General features: G+C 47.1%; 1 protein-coding gene across 1 annotated transcript in view; it reads right to left on the reverse strand.

Annotated features, from left to right (window-relative positions):
- Positions 1–18,696, reverse strand: part of LOC126095647 (neurogenic protein mastermind-like) — a 149,811-nt gene extending 131,115 nt beyond the window's left edge. Inside the window, exons 1-4 of the mRNA XM_049910408.1 lie at positions 18,351–18,696; positions 16,387–16,475; positions 15,892–16,224; positions 13,583–13,912 (exon numbers count right to left, since the gene is read on the reverse strand). Of these exons, the coding sequence (XP_049766365.1) occupies positions 13,583–13,912; positions 15,892–16,224; positions 16,387–16,475; positions 18,351–18,696 (1,098 nt within the window). The remainder of the gene's footprint in view (positions 1–13,582; positions 13,913–15,891; positions 16,225–16,386; positions 16,476–18,350) is intronic.
- Between the last annotated feature and the right edge of the window lie 1,665 nt (positions 18,697–20,361).

The raw sequence follows: 20,361 nt of genomic DNA on the forward strand, positions 1-20,361 counted from the left end.
GATCTACCCATTTAATCTTCAGCATTCTTCTGTAGCACCACATTTCTATTGTCTTCTTGTCTAAACTATTTATCGTCCACGTTTCACTTTCATACATGGCTACACTCCATACAAATACTTTCAGAAAGGACTTCTTGACTATTAAATCTATATTCGATGTCAACAAATTTCTCTTCTTCAGAAACACTCTTCTTGCAACTATTAGTCTACATTTTACATCCTCCCTACTTCGACCATCATCAGTTATTTTGTTCCCCAAATAGCAAAACTCATTTACTACTTTAAGCGTCTCATTTCCTAATCTAATTCCCTCAGCATCACTCGACTTAATTCGACTACATTCCATTATCCTCGTTTTGCTTCTGTTAATATTCATCTTATATCCTCCTTTTAAGACGCCGTTCATTCCGTTAAATCGCTCTTCCAGGTCCTTTGCTGTCTCTGACAGAATTACAATGTCATCGGCGAACCTCAAAGTTTTTATTTCTTCTCCATGGATTTTAATTGCTACTCCGAATTTTTCTGTTTTTTCCTTTACTGCTTGCTCAAAGTACAGATTCAATAACATCGGGGATAGGCTACAACCCTGTCTCACTCCCTTTCCAACCTCTGCTTCCCTTACATGCTCCTCGACTCTCACAACTGACATCTGGTTTCTGTACAAATTGTAAATAGCCCTTCGCTCCCTGTATTTGACCCCTGCCACCTTCAGAATTTGAAAGAGAGTATTCCAGTTAACATTGTCAAAAGCTTTCTCTAAGTCTACAAATGCTAGAAACGTAGATTTGCCTTTTCTTAATCTACCTTCTAAGATACGTCGTAGGATCAGTGTTGCCTCGCGTGTTCCAACATTTCTACAGAAGCCAAACTGATCTTCCCCGAGGTCGTCTGTAAAGAATTCGTGTCTGTATTTTGCAGCCGTGACAAACTGATAGTTTGGTAATTTTTACACCTGTCGACACCTGCTTTCTTTTGGATTGGAATTATTATATTCTTCTTGAAGTCTGATCTCGCTAAGCAGAAGGTAGAGTTTTGTCAAGGCTGTCTCTTTGCATCGTATCCCCTGAACTACGAATTGTACAATGACAGAATTTTGCATGTACGTTCAATGGTACACGTGAAGATTGTCTGAGAAGGTGTTTCGAACACAGTTAGTACTAAAGAAGTAAGTTGACGTCGAGTTGGTCTCATACGTGTTCTATCGGTTACGGATCTAGCAATCTTGCTGGCCATGGGAATACGTCAAGATGACGCAGATAGTTAATGCAGACACGGGTCTTGTGGACGACCACTGAGTGTTGAAAAATCGCACCACAGTACTGTCAAACGAGAGACAAGACATGAGGACGCAAGGTGTCCGTGACGTCCCCTTGTACTGCCCCCGAGTTCCCTCAGTCGCTACCAGCCGTGACCATGATACCCACATCATGACGACAGTAGTAACAACGCTGAGCTTCAACGAAACATTGGAAGAATGGGACTTCTCCCCAGGTCGCCGCCATACTCGCAGACGATGGACATCCGTGTCAGTGTAGAACCGTGATCCATCGCTGAACACAATGCCACGCATTTTTCAGCATTCCACACTACCACATCAAGGCACCACTGCAAACACAACCGTTTGTTTATGGTATTAATGGCAGCCTATGCATGGGATGGTAATTTTTCCCTAGTCCGGTACTGTCACTCTCCTGGAAGTGATGCACGACGACGCAGAATGTGCAGGGAGTCCATTATTTTGTTCTCGGATGGCAGGCACAGGATGTGAACAGTGCTGCACAATAGGGGAATCCATTTCTGTCGTTTTTAATATGTGGTCGATGGAAACCTTGACGACATCTATGAGTGTCGTCACGTTCCCATGCAGTCCAACATCGGGCCACTGTCACACCTGAATCACCCACAATCTGCATACTCCAATCTGCATACTCCCCCTGGCCAAATCGATAGCAATGTGTGCGCTTTAAAGCTCTATCAGGTGCTGAGAACGCTGTCTCAGGCGAGTACGTGGCACGACCGTGTTCTTCGGAGTGATCATTCAACATCTGTCGCTGTCCACATTCCTATACCCTGCAAGATCTGGTAAAAACACGAAACTCGAACAATGCTAATGCACTAAAGCGGCTGTTCTATATGCAGCTCTTAATCATTTGCACCGCTACTGGTGGTGTGTGGGCGAACGAAGTAATCCTGACGTCCTACCGTGTGTTACTCAAATTAGAGTAGCTACAATAGTTCTCTAACAGCGTGGACCGTGAATATCCCGATGGCTGCACAGGTTCAGCCACTTCTGAGTCTAGTCCTGAAGACCTGACCGTAATCAGAAGCACGGCGTTTCGTTTTCGGCAAACACACGTGCGACTGTGACTCTGACGATCGGAACGTTGTCAAACGCATACGATTATCACGCCACACCAGCCCAGCACACGGCAGCGGCACACGAACGTACCCTCTCACTTCAAAAGACTTATATTTATCCTTTTGTACTGAAATGGGCTTTCCAATTCAATGACAACTCTAGCAGGACAGTCGAAAACGCATTGTGACAGGAAACTGTTGCGGCCAGTCTACTAACTAAGAAAATACTTTATTCAGATACCACAGACCTATCAACAAAGAAGGCCAGGACGAATTTGAAAAAAAGAGTCGAATATCCGTCTATAAGTGGGATATAAGGGGCCTAGAATAGCCTCCCTCTACTATGAACTATAGACGCCTGTCTGCTGGTTACGCTACATGGGCCTCGTTGTACACTGCTGCTTCAAAGACAGCACCGACGTATTGTACAAAGCCGGCTTAAGAGATTCTGCATGTGCGGCAATGTCCATGAATGGTATGCAGAACCGCAGGACGGCTAGCGACAGCTTATGAAGTGATACAAGACATAATTAAGGCATTCAAGCTGTGTTTTGTTTAAAATACAGACTTCATTAGCAGGACAGCGCTTGTTTTGGAGATTGTTTACGAGAGTTGGCCCTTGTAGCCTTAACTGAGTAGTAGTCCGGTAAATCGGATAAAATTATGCGGAGAAAACGACATCGAGTATACCGAAGATTAACTGAATGCCTGATACTGGGCGGATATGCGTATATTCATTCCAATCTTCTATTAGTCCGGTCCTGCGTATGCACATGTCAAATATTTTCACATATACAATGACGGAAAAAATAGCAACACTAAAAAATAATTATGTAGAGACATGAAAAATTCGGGAATACATTTATCTAGCTAACATATTGAAGTGATTAACATCAAAAGAGCACACGTTAATGAATGCGCGAGAAAAGCCATTGCAAATGTGCAATTCACGTACATTAATAACCGGCGTAACCACCAGAATGTTGAACACACGCGTGCAAATGTCCATGCAGTGTGTTGAACAGATGCCGGACATCAATTTGTAGGATGGAGTTTCATGCCTGTTGCGCCTGGTCGGCCAATACAGGGACCGCTGTTAGTGAAAGGCACAGCAGTTGTCGTCCGATGATGTGCTCGATTGGAGACAGATCTCGTGATCGAGCAGGCCAAGGCTGCATGTCGAGATTCTGTAGATCATGCTGGGTCGCAGCAACAGTATGTGAGCGCGCGCTATCCTGCTGCAGAGAAACCCCTGGAATGCTGTTCGTGAATAGCAGCACGACACGTCAGATCACCAGACTGACGTACAAATTTGCAGTCAGGGTGCGTGGGTTAATCAGGAGAGTGCTCCTGCTGCCATTCGAAATCGCACACCAGACCGTAAGTCCAGGTGTGTCTAGCACGCAGACAGGTTGGTTGCAGATCGCCAACTGACCTCCTCCTAACCAACACTGAGGCAGAACCAGCTTTCATCAGAAAGCACGACAGACCTCCGCCCTGCCCTGTGATGAACTCTCGCTTGACACCACTGAAGCCGTAAACGGTGGTAGTTTGGGGCCAGTGGAATGCACGCTACGGGACGTCTGGTTCGGAGCTGACCTTGAAGTAAACGATTTGTAACAGTTTGTTGCGTCACTGTGGTGCCAAATGGTGCTCAAATTGCTGCTGGAGATGTGGTACGACGCACCAGAGCCATACGCCGAACACGACAGCCTTCCCTCTCGGTAGTGCCACGTGGATGTCCGGAAGCCGGTCATCTTGCGACCGTACATTCTCGTGGCCACCTCTGTCAGCAATCATGTACAGTGGCTACACTTCTGCCAATTATTTCTGCAATAGCGCATAAAGTACACCTCGTAGCGTTATTACAGGATCTCACTCAAAATAGGTGAGGTGTCGATAATGGCGTCTTTGTCGCCTTAAAGGCATTCTTGACTAAAATCAACTCACCAATTCCAATCTCAACTGTACGTAACGCCCACGACTGTTACAGCGTGTATTTAAAGCAAACCTGATTCGCTCCCTCATAGTGGTGCTAATAGCGCCACACTCGTGCAACTAGCGCCAAATTTGAATAGACATCATCTTTCACATGTAGAAACACGCCTTTCAACTTCGCTTTACGTCGCACGTCTCCTCCTTGGTGTTGCAATTTTTTTCCATCAATGTATTTAACATATTTCACACGTATTTTTACACATATTTCACCTGTACAATTAGTGAATTTCGCCCTGCGATCTCATTGCTCACGCAGCTCAATTTTTATGACGTCGGATCTCCTACATCGTGTGTCCCACAACGACACAGTTTTGCTGGTCCATTCAGGGGTGTATGCGAATATTGTCCGCCAAATATATCTCGGATACGGATAGTAGTAACGAAGCAACAAATTAAAACGTTATGCTTCACGTGGCAGTTTTACTGCATGAACAGGGAAAGTATAGTACGCGATACAGTTTTTTCTTTTCATTATTCTGTGAGGGCTGTCAGCGAGGAAAAGTTTCGTCAAGATTTGAAATTATGAGTAAGGTTCGTTGCAAGTCACTACGTGCTCTCATTCTCAAATACTGGATTAATAAAGTACTTGCGTGTCATGAGCTGCACTGCTTTTTCACCCCCACCCCCACTTCTTTGATAGGTAGGTGGTTCCTATACTGCAGCGATTGTTTCCTGACTATATGATACGTGTAACAAGTTTTTTTGATTTTGGTCCAGTGGTTTAGACGAGATGTAGAACATACACACATACATAGACAGATACGTACATCTACTTTTCTAATATATGTATTTTTTTTGGGGGGGGGGGGGGAAGACAAGGCACGTGGTGGAAGCTGACGATTCTGCAAGGCAGCAGCCGGTTTCCTCAGAGGGGATGGGCTGCTTCATTCATTCAGGGAGTATAATGAGTCGCGAGGTTTATAACGCGGCGCGCACCAAGGACGCGGCACTTAACTCATCAGCACTGCCTTGTCGGAAGCTGACGCCACACGCTGGCGCGACGCCTGCAAAGGCAACGCAAGCACTTTAATACCACGCAGCGGCAAGCTGCTCACTATGGGACTCAAAACGACCGGCGGTTCTCTGTCAGCCACCACAATGAAAAGAAATCAGTTACAGCTTATCACTTATTCCAACTGCTTTGAGAACCAAGGCTTAACAACGCCGAAAAGCCGGGGACGCTAAAATAACAAGGAGTACCCGGTTTTTTTAATATTAACATTTTCAGCGCTGATAGGGTGATGGAATGGCTAGGGAGAGGGAGTAGAAAGAAAAACAAAGTTAGTAAGTTAAACACTTCAGCAACACGCACGAGTTTGTGTGTGTGTGTGTGTGTGTGTGTGTGTGTGTGTGTGTGTGTGTGTGTGTGTGTGTTTCGTTGTGTGAGGGGGGGAAGGGAGGGTGGGGTGGGGGAGGTGCATTTTTTCGGTAAAGTTCATGCCTCCCGATTAGCGTCGAGAATACTGCAGGAATTTCGCACGGCGGTTCTAGGCAAGGTCACAGTGGAGATGGCTCGCCACTGCCTTTCTCTGACCTGTCGATATAGTGTCAAGCGTGTATCTTATCGTGTGTGACTCAGATGAGCGTTTCTTCAGTGCTGTGCGGTGTTGCGCTGTGATTCTACTGTCTCGACAAACGTCGGAAAAAGAAGGAGGAGCTGCTCGGCCTGCTGAACTGCAAGTTGCATTCCCTCCCTTTGCCAACAATTGCGGCAATTTCTTCCACAACTGAAAGGTGAATCTGTTAGCTTCTGGTCGTCCGAAAATCTGAACCCACGGCCTATTCCCCGAAAAGATTCACAAACATTTTTCTTTCACATAATTATTTTGATAGTCGGTCTCAACTACGGGTCGGGTCACATCGTTCCGAAATATTCCAACTGCTTCACAACTCTCCGCCTCACTGGTTGGACATCACGGAAAAGCAAGCTAGTGGCCCTTGAGAGAACTGTGCTGGTACAGCAGTCGGCGCAACAAGCACCCAACCCCGCCTGTAATCCGACCTTCAAATCCGATCAAGTGGCGATAAGCGTAACGAGGTATCTGAATGTACCGGTAAAGCAATTTTCGCAGTTGTTCCACTCATGGGAGTTTCGGCGACTTTAAACATGGTAAGAATTCGAAGAAATATTCGATTTGAAGATGGAATTGTCAATCCAGCCACACACCCTGTAGGTGAGGATGGCAGGGCCTCGTGCATCACATAAATTGGCCTGGGCGTGACAGTGCACGGTGCCAGTATAATCCAAAAAGCCGCGCGCAAAATTCGATTCCTCATGTCAGTCATATCTCGCGTTCTATTAAGCACCGAGATAAGGTGGACTGATAAGGTAATAAATGAGGCGGTTTTGCGCAGAATCTGAGAGGAAAGGGACATGTGGATTGTTTGGTTGATTGGGGGAGGGGACCAAACAGCGAGGTCATCGGCCCAGTCGGATTAGGAAGGAACCATCCCGGAATTTGCCTGCAGCGACTTAGGGAAATCACGGAAAATCTAAATCAGGATGGCCGGACGCGGATTTGAACCGTCGTCCTCCCGAAAGCGACTCCAGTATGCCAACCACTGCGCCACCTCGCTCGGTGAATATATGGAGAACACTGACAAGGAGAAGGGACAGGATGATGGGAAATCTGTTAAGACAGCAGAGAATGACCTCAGTGCTACTAGAGGGAGCTGTAAAGGGCAAAAACTGAAAAGCAAGATAGAGATTGGAGTACAGCTGATAACTGAGGACAAAGGTTGCAAGTGCTACTCTGAGAAGAGGAGGCTGACACAGGAGAGGAATTCGTGGCGGGCCCCATCAAATTACTCAGACGTCTGTTGACTCAAAAAAAGGGAACAAATGTTTTGGATGGACCTTGGCCTAGCGATCGTTTGAATACCTGTCGGAAGAACGGGTATACTGTAGCTATCATACAGTGGACGGTCAAAATTTAAACGTTACGCACTTAATCCAGCACAGGCAAATAGAGTGAACCGGAATTCGTTTGCACGATGGGCTTTAGATAACTTATAAATGCACTACGTATTAATGGGCGGTTCCTGAGAAAACCCGGAAACCATGATCGCTGGGTACCAAAAGTTGGTATGACAACTTCTATAATTTCTATTCGTGGCAACTCCTCGAAATTTTTACCACATGTTCTCACGATGATGTCCTTCGGGAACCTTGAAACAATTTTCAGTACCATTATCCATTACTGAGATCAAGAGCTTCAAATTGATCGTACTTCTGCACGTAAAATAGGCGCCTACTATCCGGTTGGTTGGTTGATACGGGGAGGGGGCCAAAGAGCGAGGCCATCGATCCTATCGGATTAGGGGATGATGGGGAAGGAAGTCGGCCGTGGCATTTCAACTGAACCATCCCGACCTTTGCCTGAAGTGATTTAGGGAAATCATGGGAAACTTAAATCAGGATAGCCGGACGGGGGTTTGAACCGTCGTCCCCCGAATGCGAGTCCAGTGTGCTAACCACTGCGGCACCTCGCTCGGTATGCTATCCGGTCTGAGTCGTAATTGTAGTTTTAACGTAGTAAGCACATGGCAATGGTTCTGGGATATTCGCAAGGGTTCTGAGATCACCAAACTATATTTTTAATCTCCATTTTTTCACCTATAAAACTTTATGATGCACCGTCTCTATATAATGGGCACTTCGCACCTGTACAGGCTGTACTGACCTGAAAATTTTTCGAAGGTGCCACCTGGCGCCGGAAGCACCTACAGAATTTATTTTGTCATACGAAATTCTTTGTACTTGCGAAGTAACCACAGCATTTTTTGGTACACCGTAGATGTGCATGTTGTGTATTCTTCTTTTTTTTTTTGTTAAGTTAATCTGCGTTGGATGGGAGACTATTTTGTGCATATTATTCCTACTCATTTGTTGTTTAGGTGTGTCAAAGTATGCAAATGTGTCGAAGTTTATAAATAAACTGTCAAAACATTACCGACCTACAGCATTCGTTTTATAAAGCAGTTCACCCTGCAGTAACATGGAAAAGAAGGGAACCAGCTGAAAAATGCTCCTGTCGGAGCACGAAAAGGCGAATATGCTCGTCTTTATAAGAATCTGACAAAAACGTGGGAACCACCTGCCTAAATCACCATTCCATCTTCCCCAGCAAAATTTTGGCATGCTAAGATATTCGCTCTTTTTTGTGCTGATAGGGAGTAGCAGAGAGACAGTGACAATGGAAGACAGAGCAGACATCGCCAGTGGAAGAGAAAGAGTGAGGGGAGAGCGATGGCGAGAGAGAAAGAGAAAGTGACAGGGAAAGAGAAAAAGAGATGGATGAAGAAAATAGCAGTGGGAGCCAGAGAGATAGGAGACAGTGATGAGCATTAAGATACAGAGGCAGCGCAAGAGAAAAAAAATGGATGGAGATAGTAGCAGTGGGAGAAAAAGAGAGAGGAAATCAGTGAAAATGAAAAATAGGTATGCGTGGAGACCACACATACGCTTTGAGAGTCTAGACACCCCCCCCCCCCCCCTCCCCGCTCCCTCCAGGCTTGCGAACTTTAACACGAAGAAATTTTCCCACTTTCGCCCGCCGATTATACCCACGTGTTAAAAGTTTCTCGGTCTAGGGGTCAAAAGCCCGAGCAAACCATCCCCAGGACACGTGCGGAGAGGCGATAATGGTCATTGAAGAGAAAGACGGCAGACTGTACGCGAGAAAGAAAGAGAGTGAAAAAGAATGGGGCAAAGACAGTGGCAGTGGAAGAGAGGGACAATGAAAGTGGCAGAGGAGGAGACAGTGGTAAGGAAGAGCGAGAGAAAAGGATGAAGGTAATGACAGTGAGAGACAAAACCAAGAGAAAACGTCAATGGAAGAAAAAGGAGACAATGGGAGAGAGATAATATGCAGTGGCCGTGAGAGGGAGATGCTGAGTGTGAAGGCTTAACTACAAAGAGAGACAGAGTAAAGGGATTTAGAATGTTCTGCGTTAAAATAGCACGAATATGTTCGTATGCAAAAATTTCTGGTGAGAAAGGCGGAATGAAGATTCAGGCAGCTGGCCCCCACTTTTTTGACAGGGAGTTTTAGAGAAGAGCTTACTCGCTTTTTTTTTGTGCTCCGATAGGATCTTTCAGCTCGTCCTTATATTTTGCAATTACACTGACTATAGCGGCCGGCCGGAGTGGCCGTGCGGTTCTGGGCGCTACAGTCTGGAGCCGAGCGACCGCTACGGTCGCAGGTTCGAATCCTGCCTCCGGCATGGATGTGTGTGATGTCCTTAGGTTAGTTAGGTTTAATTAGTTCTAAGTTCTAGGCGATTGATGACCTCAGAAGTTAAGTCGCATAGTGCTCAGAGCCATTTTTTTTACTATAGCGGACAAACAACTTTTCAGAGCTATTCGTGACTATTGCTTACGTGTTTGGATTATCCATATCTGGACGATTCAACGGAGAAAACGTATACAAAGAAGAATAGCGCGAATGACCAACGGCTTGTATGCTCGAAAATCTCCACAGGTAGATACTCCAAGAAACCCAGATAGTCAATAACGAGACCCGGGTTTCGTGGTCTAGTGTATGGAGCTCTTCCACAGCTCACGTGTTGCTCCCGTATTGACCTAGAAGATAAAATTAGACTATTAACAGCATTCTTAGAGATGTTAAAACAGTAATTATTGCTGAACCCCGTCGGCGAATGTAGCGAAAAAAGAGACTAACAGACAGTACCACAAGTATTCTCTGCTACGAACTTTATAGTAATTCGCACACTACAAAAAGCACACATAGATACATAACTGCGCCGATCCCATAGCTAAGCGCTGCTGAGTACCGCGAACGTCACTTGCGCACACTGGCGTATTTACGTAGTGGCGAGGTCACGACAGTTCAATGTGAGGCCCTTCATTGCAGATCACTTTGTTCGTCAGCTGGTCCCATTAAGTGCTACGAAAGGAAGCCGTCATCTTTTTATATGTACTCTGTGCGTTATACAAGGTTCTGGTGAGACAATTATCTTTCTCGTTCAGTAATCAGAGAGGATGTGGAGGTCTACCTCCTACACTCCTGGAAATGGAAAAAAGAACACATTGACACCGGTGTGTCAGACCCACCATACTTGCTCCGGACACTGCGAGAGGGCTGTACAAGCAATGATCACACACACGGTACAGCGGACACACCAGGAACCGCGGTGTTGGCCGTCGAATGGCGCTAGCTGCGCAGCATTTGTGCACCGCCGCCGTCAGTGTCAGCCAGTTTGCCGTGGCATACGGAGCTCCATCGCAGTCTTTAACACTGGTAGCATGCCGCGACAGCGTGGACGTGAACCGTATGTGCAGTTGACGGACTTTGAGCGAGGGCGTATAGTGGGCATGCGGGAGGCCAGGTGGACGTACCGCCGAATTGCTCAACACGTGGGGCGTGAGGTCTCCACAGTACATCGATGTTGTCGCCAGTGGTCGGCGGAAGGTGCACGTGCCCGTCTACCTGGGACCGGACCGCAGCGACGCACGGATGCACGCCAAGACCGTAGGATCCTACGCAGTGCCGTAGGGGACCGCACCGCCACTTCCCAGCAAATTAGGGACACTGTTGCTTCTGGGGTATCGGCGAGGACCATTCGCAACCGTCTCCATGAAGCTGGGCTATGGCCCCGCACACCGTTAGGCCGTCTTCCGCTCACGCCCCAACATCGTGCAGCCCGCCTCCAGTGGTGTCGCGACAGGCGTGAATGGAGGGACGAATGGAGACGTGTCGTCTTCAGCGATGAGAGTCGCTTCTGCCTTGGTGCCAATGATGGTCGTATGCGTGTTTGGCGCCGTGCAGGTGAGCGCCACAATCAGGACTGCATACGACCGAGGCACACAGGGCCAACACCCGGCATCATGGTGTGGGGAGCGATCTCCTACACTGGCCGTACACCACTGGTGATCGTCGAGGGGACACTGAATAGTGCACGGTACATCCAAACCGTCATCGAACCCATCGTTCTACCATTCCTAGACCGGCAAGGGAACTTGCTGTTCCAACAGGACAATGCACGTCCGCATGTATCCCGTGCCACCCAACGTGCTCTAGAAGGTGTAAGTCAACTACCCTGGCCAGCAAGATTTCCGGATCTGTCCCCCATTGAGCATGTTTGGGACTGGATGAAGCGTCGTCTCACGCGGTCTGCACGTCCAGCACGAACGCTGGTCCAACTGAGACGCCAGGTGGAAATGGCATGGCAGGCCGTTCCACAGGACTACATCCAGCATCTCTACGATCGTCTCCATGGGAGAATAGCAGCCTGCATTGCTGCGAAAGGTGGATATACACTGTACTAGTGCCGACATTGTGCATGCTCTGTTGCCTGTGTCTATGTGCCTGTGGTTCTGTCAGTGTGATCATGTGATGTATCTGACCCCAGGAATGTGTCAATAAAGTTTCCCCTTCCTGGGACAATGAATTCACGGTGTTCTTATTTCAATTTCCAGGAGTGTATATTAAGAGTCAGTAAGTGTTTCCGTGCGTTTTCTTCACGTTTCATTACTACCAACATTACTTAATTAATTTAGTGAAATGAGTTCTTAATTCTGTTTCAGTGAATGTACACAATGTTGCATCACGGTTCCGCGAATTTAAGTCAAATTGCAGTAATCGTGCGCAAGTGCCTCATAAATTCAATAATAAAAATAGAAATAATTACAGTGCATGAAGAATAAATTGGACGAATTTCCAATTTGTATGCGAATTTCGAATTTGTATGTAGAAACTCCCGAAATTCAATCGAGGTCTATAGGGCAAATGAATAAATCCGGTGTACGTGTCACGGCGAAAGTACACACTATCTGATTAAAAGTATACGGACACATATCAGTGAACATTAATGGAGTCTCGACCTCTGCTGAAGACACTCGGTGAGGTGTCTGTTAATTCTTCCTCGAGGCTGAAACCAGAGTAGATATTGACGGACGCTTGTGTTTGCAGCGAAATCGACGTTCTAACTCAGCTCAAAGTTGGTCCACTGTGTTCATCGGGACTCGGGGCAGGCCAGTCCGTTTCAGAGCTGTTATTGTCCAAAAATCATTGTCGCACGGATTCTGCTTCATGACAGGGTGTACTGTCATTCTGATACAAAAATTTGCGTCTCCGAACTGTTCCCCTACTGTACGCAGTACAGAATGCTCTAAAATGTGTTCATATACATCCATATTTAACATTTTCTTAAGCGCAATAAGGAAACCACATCCTAACCACAAAGGCACCCCCACACCGTAACACTACTTCATTGTTGGCACTATGAACGATGGTAGGTAGCGTTCTGCAAGCATTCGTCAAACCCAAGCCCTTCCACCGGATTGTGACAAAGTGCAGCGTGAATCATCACTCCAGATCACTGGTTTCCAGTCGTCCACTAACCAGTGGCGACGCTCTTTATACCCATCGCCTAGAACTGACTACAGGGGTCTATGGCTTATGTGGAGCAGCTCGACCACTGTGCCCCCCACCCTTTTTCGCTTCCTATGGACAGTCGTTATGTTAGCTGGACAGCTGGTATCACTCCAGAACTCACGAATCATTTCTTTCGTTGATTTTATGCGCTTTTTTGAAACTACCTTTCGCATTACTCGACGGTTCCTGTTCGTCAGCATATAAGGTCCTGTAACCGACTTGCGCGGATTCAGAAAGGCTGAACTGTCCCTTGACACGTTCGAAGCGACTGAGCCGTGCTGACCGTTCTATTCTGCTGTTACTGCTTGTCTCCTCACAATGCTCCCCCCGCCTCCTTCTATACTGGTGGGTTCGCCTCTCGTGAAACCTAGTGGTCAAATCCGTATTACAATGGGATGTCCAGATACTTATGGCCAGATGATTTAGTTAAGGAATCACTAGAGGTAAAATTATGTAATAGGCGGGTGGAGAAAGAAGCATGGGAGAAGATAAATGGAAATGACGAAAGAAGGTACGTTACTAAGCATTCGATTCCCTCAAGGACGACGAGTTCTCGAATATTTCAGCTTGAAAAGGATGGGGAAGTGATCAGTCGTAGTACTATTGAAATTGTCCTACATTATCCTCATGGGACTTGGAAATCCGTGCATGGTTGGAAAGCATGAGAACGTCTCTCCTCTCAAATGGGGTTCCAGAGCACAACCTCGGTTGGTATTTTTGGAATGGATGTGAGCAACAGCAGAAATACGCACAAACCCCTTGTCATTATCAAGACACAAGACAGACGGACAGCAGGTGGAGCGCAGCACACGTTGCTGAGGACTCACCTGCTGCTGAGCCTGCGGCGCCGTCAGCACGCCCGTCTTGTCGTCCTCGCGACCCGCCCCCGCATCACCACCACCGGCACCGCCGCCACCCCCACCTCCACCGCCTCCGCTACCGCCTCGGTCGTCGAAATCGAACTCCTTCATAAACTCCGAGTGGAAGTCGGAAATCTCGGAGATGAGGTCGTTGAAGGCATCGGAGGTGATGATCTCGTCGCTGGTGTCGTCGCCGATGAGGTCGGACAGGCCGGGGAAGGTGACGCCGCCGTTGGCGTCCTTCTCCAGCGCGGCGGCGCATTGCTCCAAGTCCACGAACTCACTGTCCATCTGCTCCTGAAAACAAAACGCACGTGCATATTCGTCACTAGGAGCATGGTCCGGGGTGGTGGAAGAAAAAACTGTTTCTGCGCTTTGCGATGGGCTGAACTGCCCAATACATTGTGTGGGGCTAAACAGAAAATGTTGTCTTGATGTTAGTAGAAAGGGAATATGTAGATGTACACTGTGTAACTTATGATGTACAGAATCAAATTGGGGAGAAAACAATTTTACGGAACAAATTGATGAAAAGAAAGAATAGACGTCGAGGCACGGTTAACTTGGTCGCGCAGGAAAGAATGGGGGAATAAAAATTGTGTAACAAGACGAAAACCTGAATATAATAAGCAGATTGACATTTGTGTGGATCGTAATATTATGCAGATATGAAGAGACCTACACAAGATGGACAAGAGTGGGGAACAGCATAAAACCAGTCTCTGGACTAAAAACCGTAACATAGCACGGCAGTGTTCGTTACTATGCTTTCATGGGATGTATGTACATATGAAGACTGCGATTACTATAAAAAAAAATAGAAGACTGCTCCACGAAGTTAAACCCTGCTGACAACGGGATGAAAGTGCCGAAACGTTACTAAATAAAGGCGTAGGGAAGAATGTTAACGCAATGCTTCGTCACTTCTTGGTAGAAAATTTCATATTCGAGGGTGAAAAGCAAGCATGCAAGAAACCGTAACGATAAAACTAAACATACTACGTAGCCATTGTACAATTTCTTTGATCACGACTTTACACGGGAAATGATCCGCATTCGATTGGCCGTTTCCTCCTTAATGTCGTGACGAAAAAGTCTCAGAGTCGACAGTATCTTTATTTTTCAACTTTTGGTCTCTTGCATGTTAGTGTGTTTGTGACTTTTATTGTGTTCACGACTAGTTTCTCATCACTTGAAGTTCCATCATATGGTGTACACGACAATTGGAGGGGAACCTCAGATCTGGAATGCCACACATGGAACTACGCGGCTAAAATTTCTAAAATGAATTACAGTAATTAAACGAGATAACAGGATGTTACTTACAAACAAAATCACGTAACCACCTGTGATCACGTTCACCCCAAAGTGGTCATGGAACCAAAAGTTCTATGTCAAAATAACAAAAGGAACCTAAAAAATCCGAACAAACCGACATTACGACCGGACGCCAAAAGCCACCAGAGTGTTAAAACATGTAAAAGGTGGGGGGAGGGAGAGAGAAACCACATACTGCTTGGAATTACTTACATTAATTTCATAAAAACCGTTCCTCCGTGCTCCACGACAGGGAACTCAAACAGTGAAAGTCTGTAATAGTAAATACTAACCGTAAGTACCGACCCATCAGACATGTGATTGCTGAACTGTTACAACTGGAAAAGTGTAGCACAATATTTTCATTATTATAGTTTACATCTGATGATGGAACTTTAATAAGTGTTCCGATACCGGTCTTGTACACAATAAACGATGGCGGATTAAGCATCTGTTGTGTGTAATTCTTCATGCTATCCCGGCGATCTGTTGACATCTTGCATATTCGGGAATCCAGCCGGATGTTCGCGTCGTTTTCGCACGATATTTCAACAGCGTGCCTCGCTGTCTTCTTCAGGTGCTACCTCACACTGGTCCTTGGGTCGATCGAGTCCAGTCTCAGGTGCGAAAACGACGCGAACATCCGACTGTATTCCCGAATATCCAAGATGTCATCTGTGGTGTGGTTTCTCCATTTTACGAAATGGACTTATGCAGTTACGGCTGCCCCATAACAAAAATGTAAAGAAGAACCACGTTTTTGTGAAAAACAGGACTTCCCACCTATCATTATTTCAACAAACATATTTACTAGAGAAGAAATGTACAGTGCTGTCTTCATTACACAGTAGCATCTACCTCTACTACGCAGTTCAAAGAGGTAACGAAGTGAACACCTCTTGTCTCGATGCTACCGACAGGGAGCCTTTAAGATGCATGCTGCAGAGAGAGAGGCTTACCTGTTTGCACTCCACGAGCGCACCGAGGTCGGGAGGCGGCTGCGCCGCTGGCTTAGGCGACGGCGTCGCGGTCGTGGCGGCACCCGCAGGGTCCGCCCCCGGGGCCGCTCCTCCGCCCCCGCCACCAGCGCCGCCGCCGCCACCGCCGCCCCCGGGCGCCCCCGAGCCGGTGCTCTTGACAGTGGCGGCGGCCGCCTTGACGGTGACGTTGGTGGAGATGTTGCCGGTGCCGGTGCCGGGGCCGGCGCTGAACTCGAGCTGCTGCACGATCTCGACGGAGAACTTGGTGAGCGGTTCGGCAGCGGGCGCGCCGCCGCCCCCGCCGGCGCCGCCGCCCCCGGCCCCGCCCCCCGCGGCCGGCGAGTGCGCCCCCGCGCCGGCGCCCGCGCCCTGCGCCGCCGCCCCCGGGCCGGCGCCCGCGCCCGCCCCCGCCGTGCACTGCACCTTGGCGGCCGGCTCGCCGAAGCCGCCGCCGTCGCCCGCGCCGCCGCCCGCCTCCAGCTCCTCCGCCGTCCGCTTCAGGAACTTCTGCTGCTGCGGACAGACGCACATGCTGAGGCCTCCGTAGACGTACGACAGCAGAGCTGCAGCAGCCGCGGATGGTACTGGTAACGTCGATTATATTTTTAGGGCTCTACACTTCTGAATCAGTTGTAACTGTTTGATAACCTACTGACTTCGATTAGAACTATAGGAATATCTGGAAGCAAACACGAACATGGAACGAACACAGCACGGAAAATACAATGCCGACGTAATAAGCTCATAAAAAAGTACATGAAAGACAGATTAAAAAATGTGGAATAACTGTCGATAAAATCCACTATAAAACAAGAGGCCGAAAACTTTGAAAATCTATAAGTTTACAGTAGTAACGTAACGAAGCCACTCAGTAGGATATTTAATATCTCCTTCGCAGTATTCTATGAAGAACGCAAGAGAAGGGACACTACGTCAAAATTAGTACCACACTTATTTAAAATTAGCTTAGCGGCCCCCTGCAACACTCGCGTGGTCTGTATGGTCTGCACGAATCTTTTTTTTATTTGTAATCAAATTTTTATGTTGTTCACAAAATTTCAACACCTTCTAAGCTTTTCACGCTAAGGCCATAGGAGCATGGTCTTTTCCAAATGTACTTCAGACCAAAAAGCGATTGTGGTAGCTGGAGTTCAAGATTTTTGTTAAGCATGCCTTTTGCGTTCTTTTGGTGCAATTTCCATAGAATCTTTCACCCCATACCAAATATTTATTTATATGTAACCGACAAGATAAAATAGCAACTTTAGCAGATTCGCCTTTAAAATTTTTTTAATATAACGAAATATTTTCTTAAAAATTTTCATGACATACTTCACCCTCTAAGGGGTTGTATGTACAGTAAAACACGTATTTTTTAAATTTCTAATAAGACAAGAGAAATAAAAATGATCTTAGGTTTAGCTTCGAAAATGTTATCATAATGAAACAATTCCCCAAAACAATTCGTCCTCTATTTCACTCCCTCACGGGGTTGGACTTCCAAAAGCAATGAAACACGCATTCCTTTTTTTTTTTTTTTAAATCATAACCAAAGAAGTGAAATACCAATTTGCATATACGTAAGTTTAAAAATGTTTAGTGATTATTTAATGACTATTTATTTCCAACAAAATTTTCACACAGGTGTGGCTTCAAGATTGCCTTAATAGCGACGTACTTCAAAAAAAATCTTCCCCCATTTCACACACTTAGTGGTGAAATTTCAGAAAATTCCTTCTTAAATGACGCCTACAGTATAAGATCAACACCCTCTCCAAGTTTCAAATTTCTAGCGTTAGTTGTTTGGGTTGGACGATGATAAGTCAGTGGGACACTTCCTTTTATATAAAGAGAAGATAGCGGGCAGGTCCTGCAGACGACAGAGATCATCCCTCAGCTTTATGCAAGTTTCACATGCTGGTTGGTCCTCCCGCCGTACCAGAATGTCGTGTGCACACAGCCAAGTTAACGATTCTATGCATCACCACACATAACAATAATTAATGTGAAGGACTCGCGTCTGTTGCATCCTTTTTAAAAGAAATCTTCTGTGATGATCTTGATAATATAGAAGCAGAATTTGGATGTTTCCAAATAGTGGGTAATGCTTTCAGAATCGAACTAGCTGAGAGAGCTTCACAAAACACGTCATACCCACGACGTCGGTCAGGGTCACAAAATGACGTCGCAGTGACGTAGCCGGCGAAGTTTCATTGAAGTCGACAACGGATGCAGGATCAGAGCACGAAACGACGCTCTGTGGTATTAGCGCCCAAGATCGCTGCGGCCCGCGCCGAGAGTCGCATTGGGCGGCCAGTATTACAATATGAACAACGCACGGCCGCAATAGTGCAAGTGTAAAAGTTACGACCAAAAAAAAAAAAAAAAAACGCGACACAATGACGTCACATGTCTAGTGCTGTATGGTGCTGAGGTACTGCAGGTAACAGCTGAGGTAGCGACGTGGAGACAGCGCAGCGCGTGTGCGTGGCGCGAGGGACGGGACCGCATCGCGTGTTGCGAAACGGGCGCGGCGCGGCCCGGCGGCCGAGTAATTACACGGTGGCCCAAGGCCGCGGCAGCGCCAAGCCGCGCGACGCCAAGAGACGCGGCCAGTCGCTCCGCTCTGGCCAGACACCGCACCCCGAGCACCCGGGCGAGCCAACTCGCAGCGGCGCTCCGCGGCGCGGTCACTCGCTGCGTCGTCAGCGTCCGGCTGCCCTTCGCTACACGTTTGCCGTCACCACCGTACAAGTTACGCATTCTCTGGTCAGTGGGGACCATCGCAACCCTTACTTCATCGCGGAACGAGTCGATGTGTTGGTCACACAATGCGCAATATCTAAAAAAAACCAACCACAAATCAATGAAGCACGAAAAATAGGATTTGCTATCCTACTCCAACGTACATGTCCTCCCTGTTGTGTCTGTCGCTGCCCAGTGCGCAGAATGGTTTGCTGCAAATTAGAGACAGGTGTCGAGTTCTTCATAACGCTACAAATCACACACACATCAGTCTGCGTCTCGTATCAAGCCTTCCTCTCCCGCAACAATACTCCTCCCCTTTCCGGCATCTCTTCTCCACTACCAAAATCACATCTCCTTGATGTCTCACGATAGGTCCTATCAATCTATATACATCTTCTTCCAGTCTGGCTCTATTCTCCCCATTTCAAATGGTTCGAATGGCTCTGAGCACTATGGGACTTAACTTCTGAGGTCATCATTCCCCTAGAACTTAAAACTAACTAAACCTAACGAACCTAAGGACATCACACACATCCATGCCCGGGGCAGGATTCGAACCTGCGACCGTAGCCGTTCCAGACGGTAGCGCCTAGAACCGCTCGGCCACACTGGCCGGCTCTCCCCATTTCGATTGAGTACCTCTTCATTAATTATCCGAACTATCCACGTTCTCTTCAGCATTCTTCTGTACGACAACATTTCGAATACTTGTTTTCTTTTTCTGAGTAGCAGCTATCCTCCACGATGTACAACGTTACTTTCGAAACAGTTTCAGACCTTCCTAAAACCGAAATTTATATGTAAAAATCTCTTCTTTCACAACAGCCTTTCTTGCTACTGCAAGTCTATATTTTATATACTGTCTACTTCTGAAGCCCTCCACAGTAAACCGCTACCTGTGCAGGTAGGACAGAATTAGCGGAGAGCATTAGCAGAGCGTGGGAGTCACCGCAGCACTCGTGAAACGACGGCAGCCACAGAAATGCGACTCAGAATTGAGAGAGGCAATTGCGTCCGTCGGCCTATTTGAGAAATCCGGCCGGACAAGAAGTTATCTCACCTGAGAGGCGCGCAGTCCCACATACGGGTGCGAGGCCGCTGTGACGAAATGTGAACAGCCCGCCGTAAAGCGGCGTTCCTCGAAGCCGTAAAGAGGAGACGGCGGCGGCTCTGTCGCAAGCGCGTCGTGCCTGCTGACACGGCATGCAGGTAGCCATTACTGTCTCGACACGTGTCCTCGGCGCACCCCAGTTCACTGTACACGGTTCCTATGGGGCTTATCAACTTTTAATTTCTCTTTGTCGCAATGCAACAACTCAGCTGCTGAAGAGACCACAACGTATGTAGCGTGCAACTCTATTTTGCTCCTTTGTTTACTGTTTCAACCCGGAAGAGAAATGACAGCCTGGGACTTTAATAGCGCCACTGATAACCTATTAACAATACGTTTCAGGCACGACACCTTGGTTGCATCTACCACCTGAGGCGTCTGTTAAACACGATTGATACGATTAGCTATTTAAGAGACAGTCAAGGACATACACAGCGAAGTATCCCCCGTCTCTGACCCACTAAGAAAAATAAAAATTATGATCCTCGCAGAGAAAATTTGCGTCCTGTCTCACCACACAGGCAGGCCTATCAGTTCAGTATAAAATTTAAGAAACCCAAAACGTCTCGTGGACGTTATCTACATCCAAG

Source organism: Schistocerca cancellata, chromosome 8 (genome assembly GCF_023864275.1).
Source record: "Schistocerca cancellata isolate TAMUIC-IGC-003103 chromosome 8, iqSchCanc2.1, whole genome shotgun sequence".
Classification (NCBI taxonomy): Eukaryota; Metazoa; Arthropoda; class Insecta; order Orthoptera; family Acrididae; genus Schistocerca; species Schistocerca cancellata.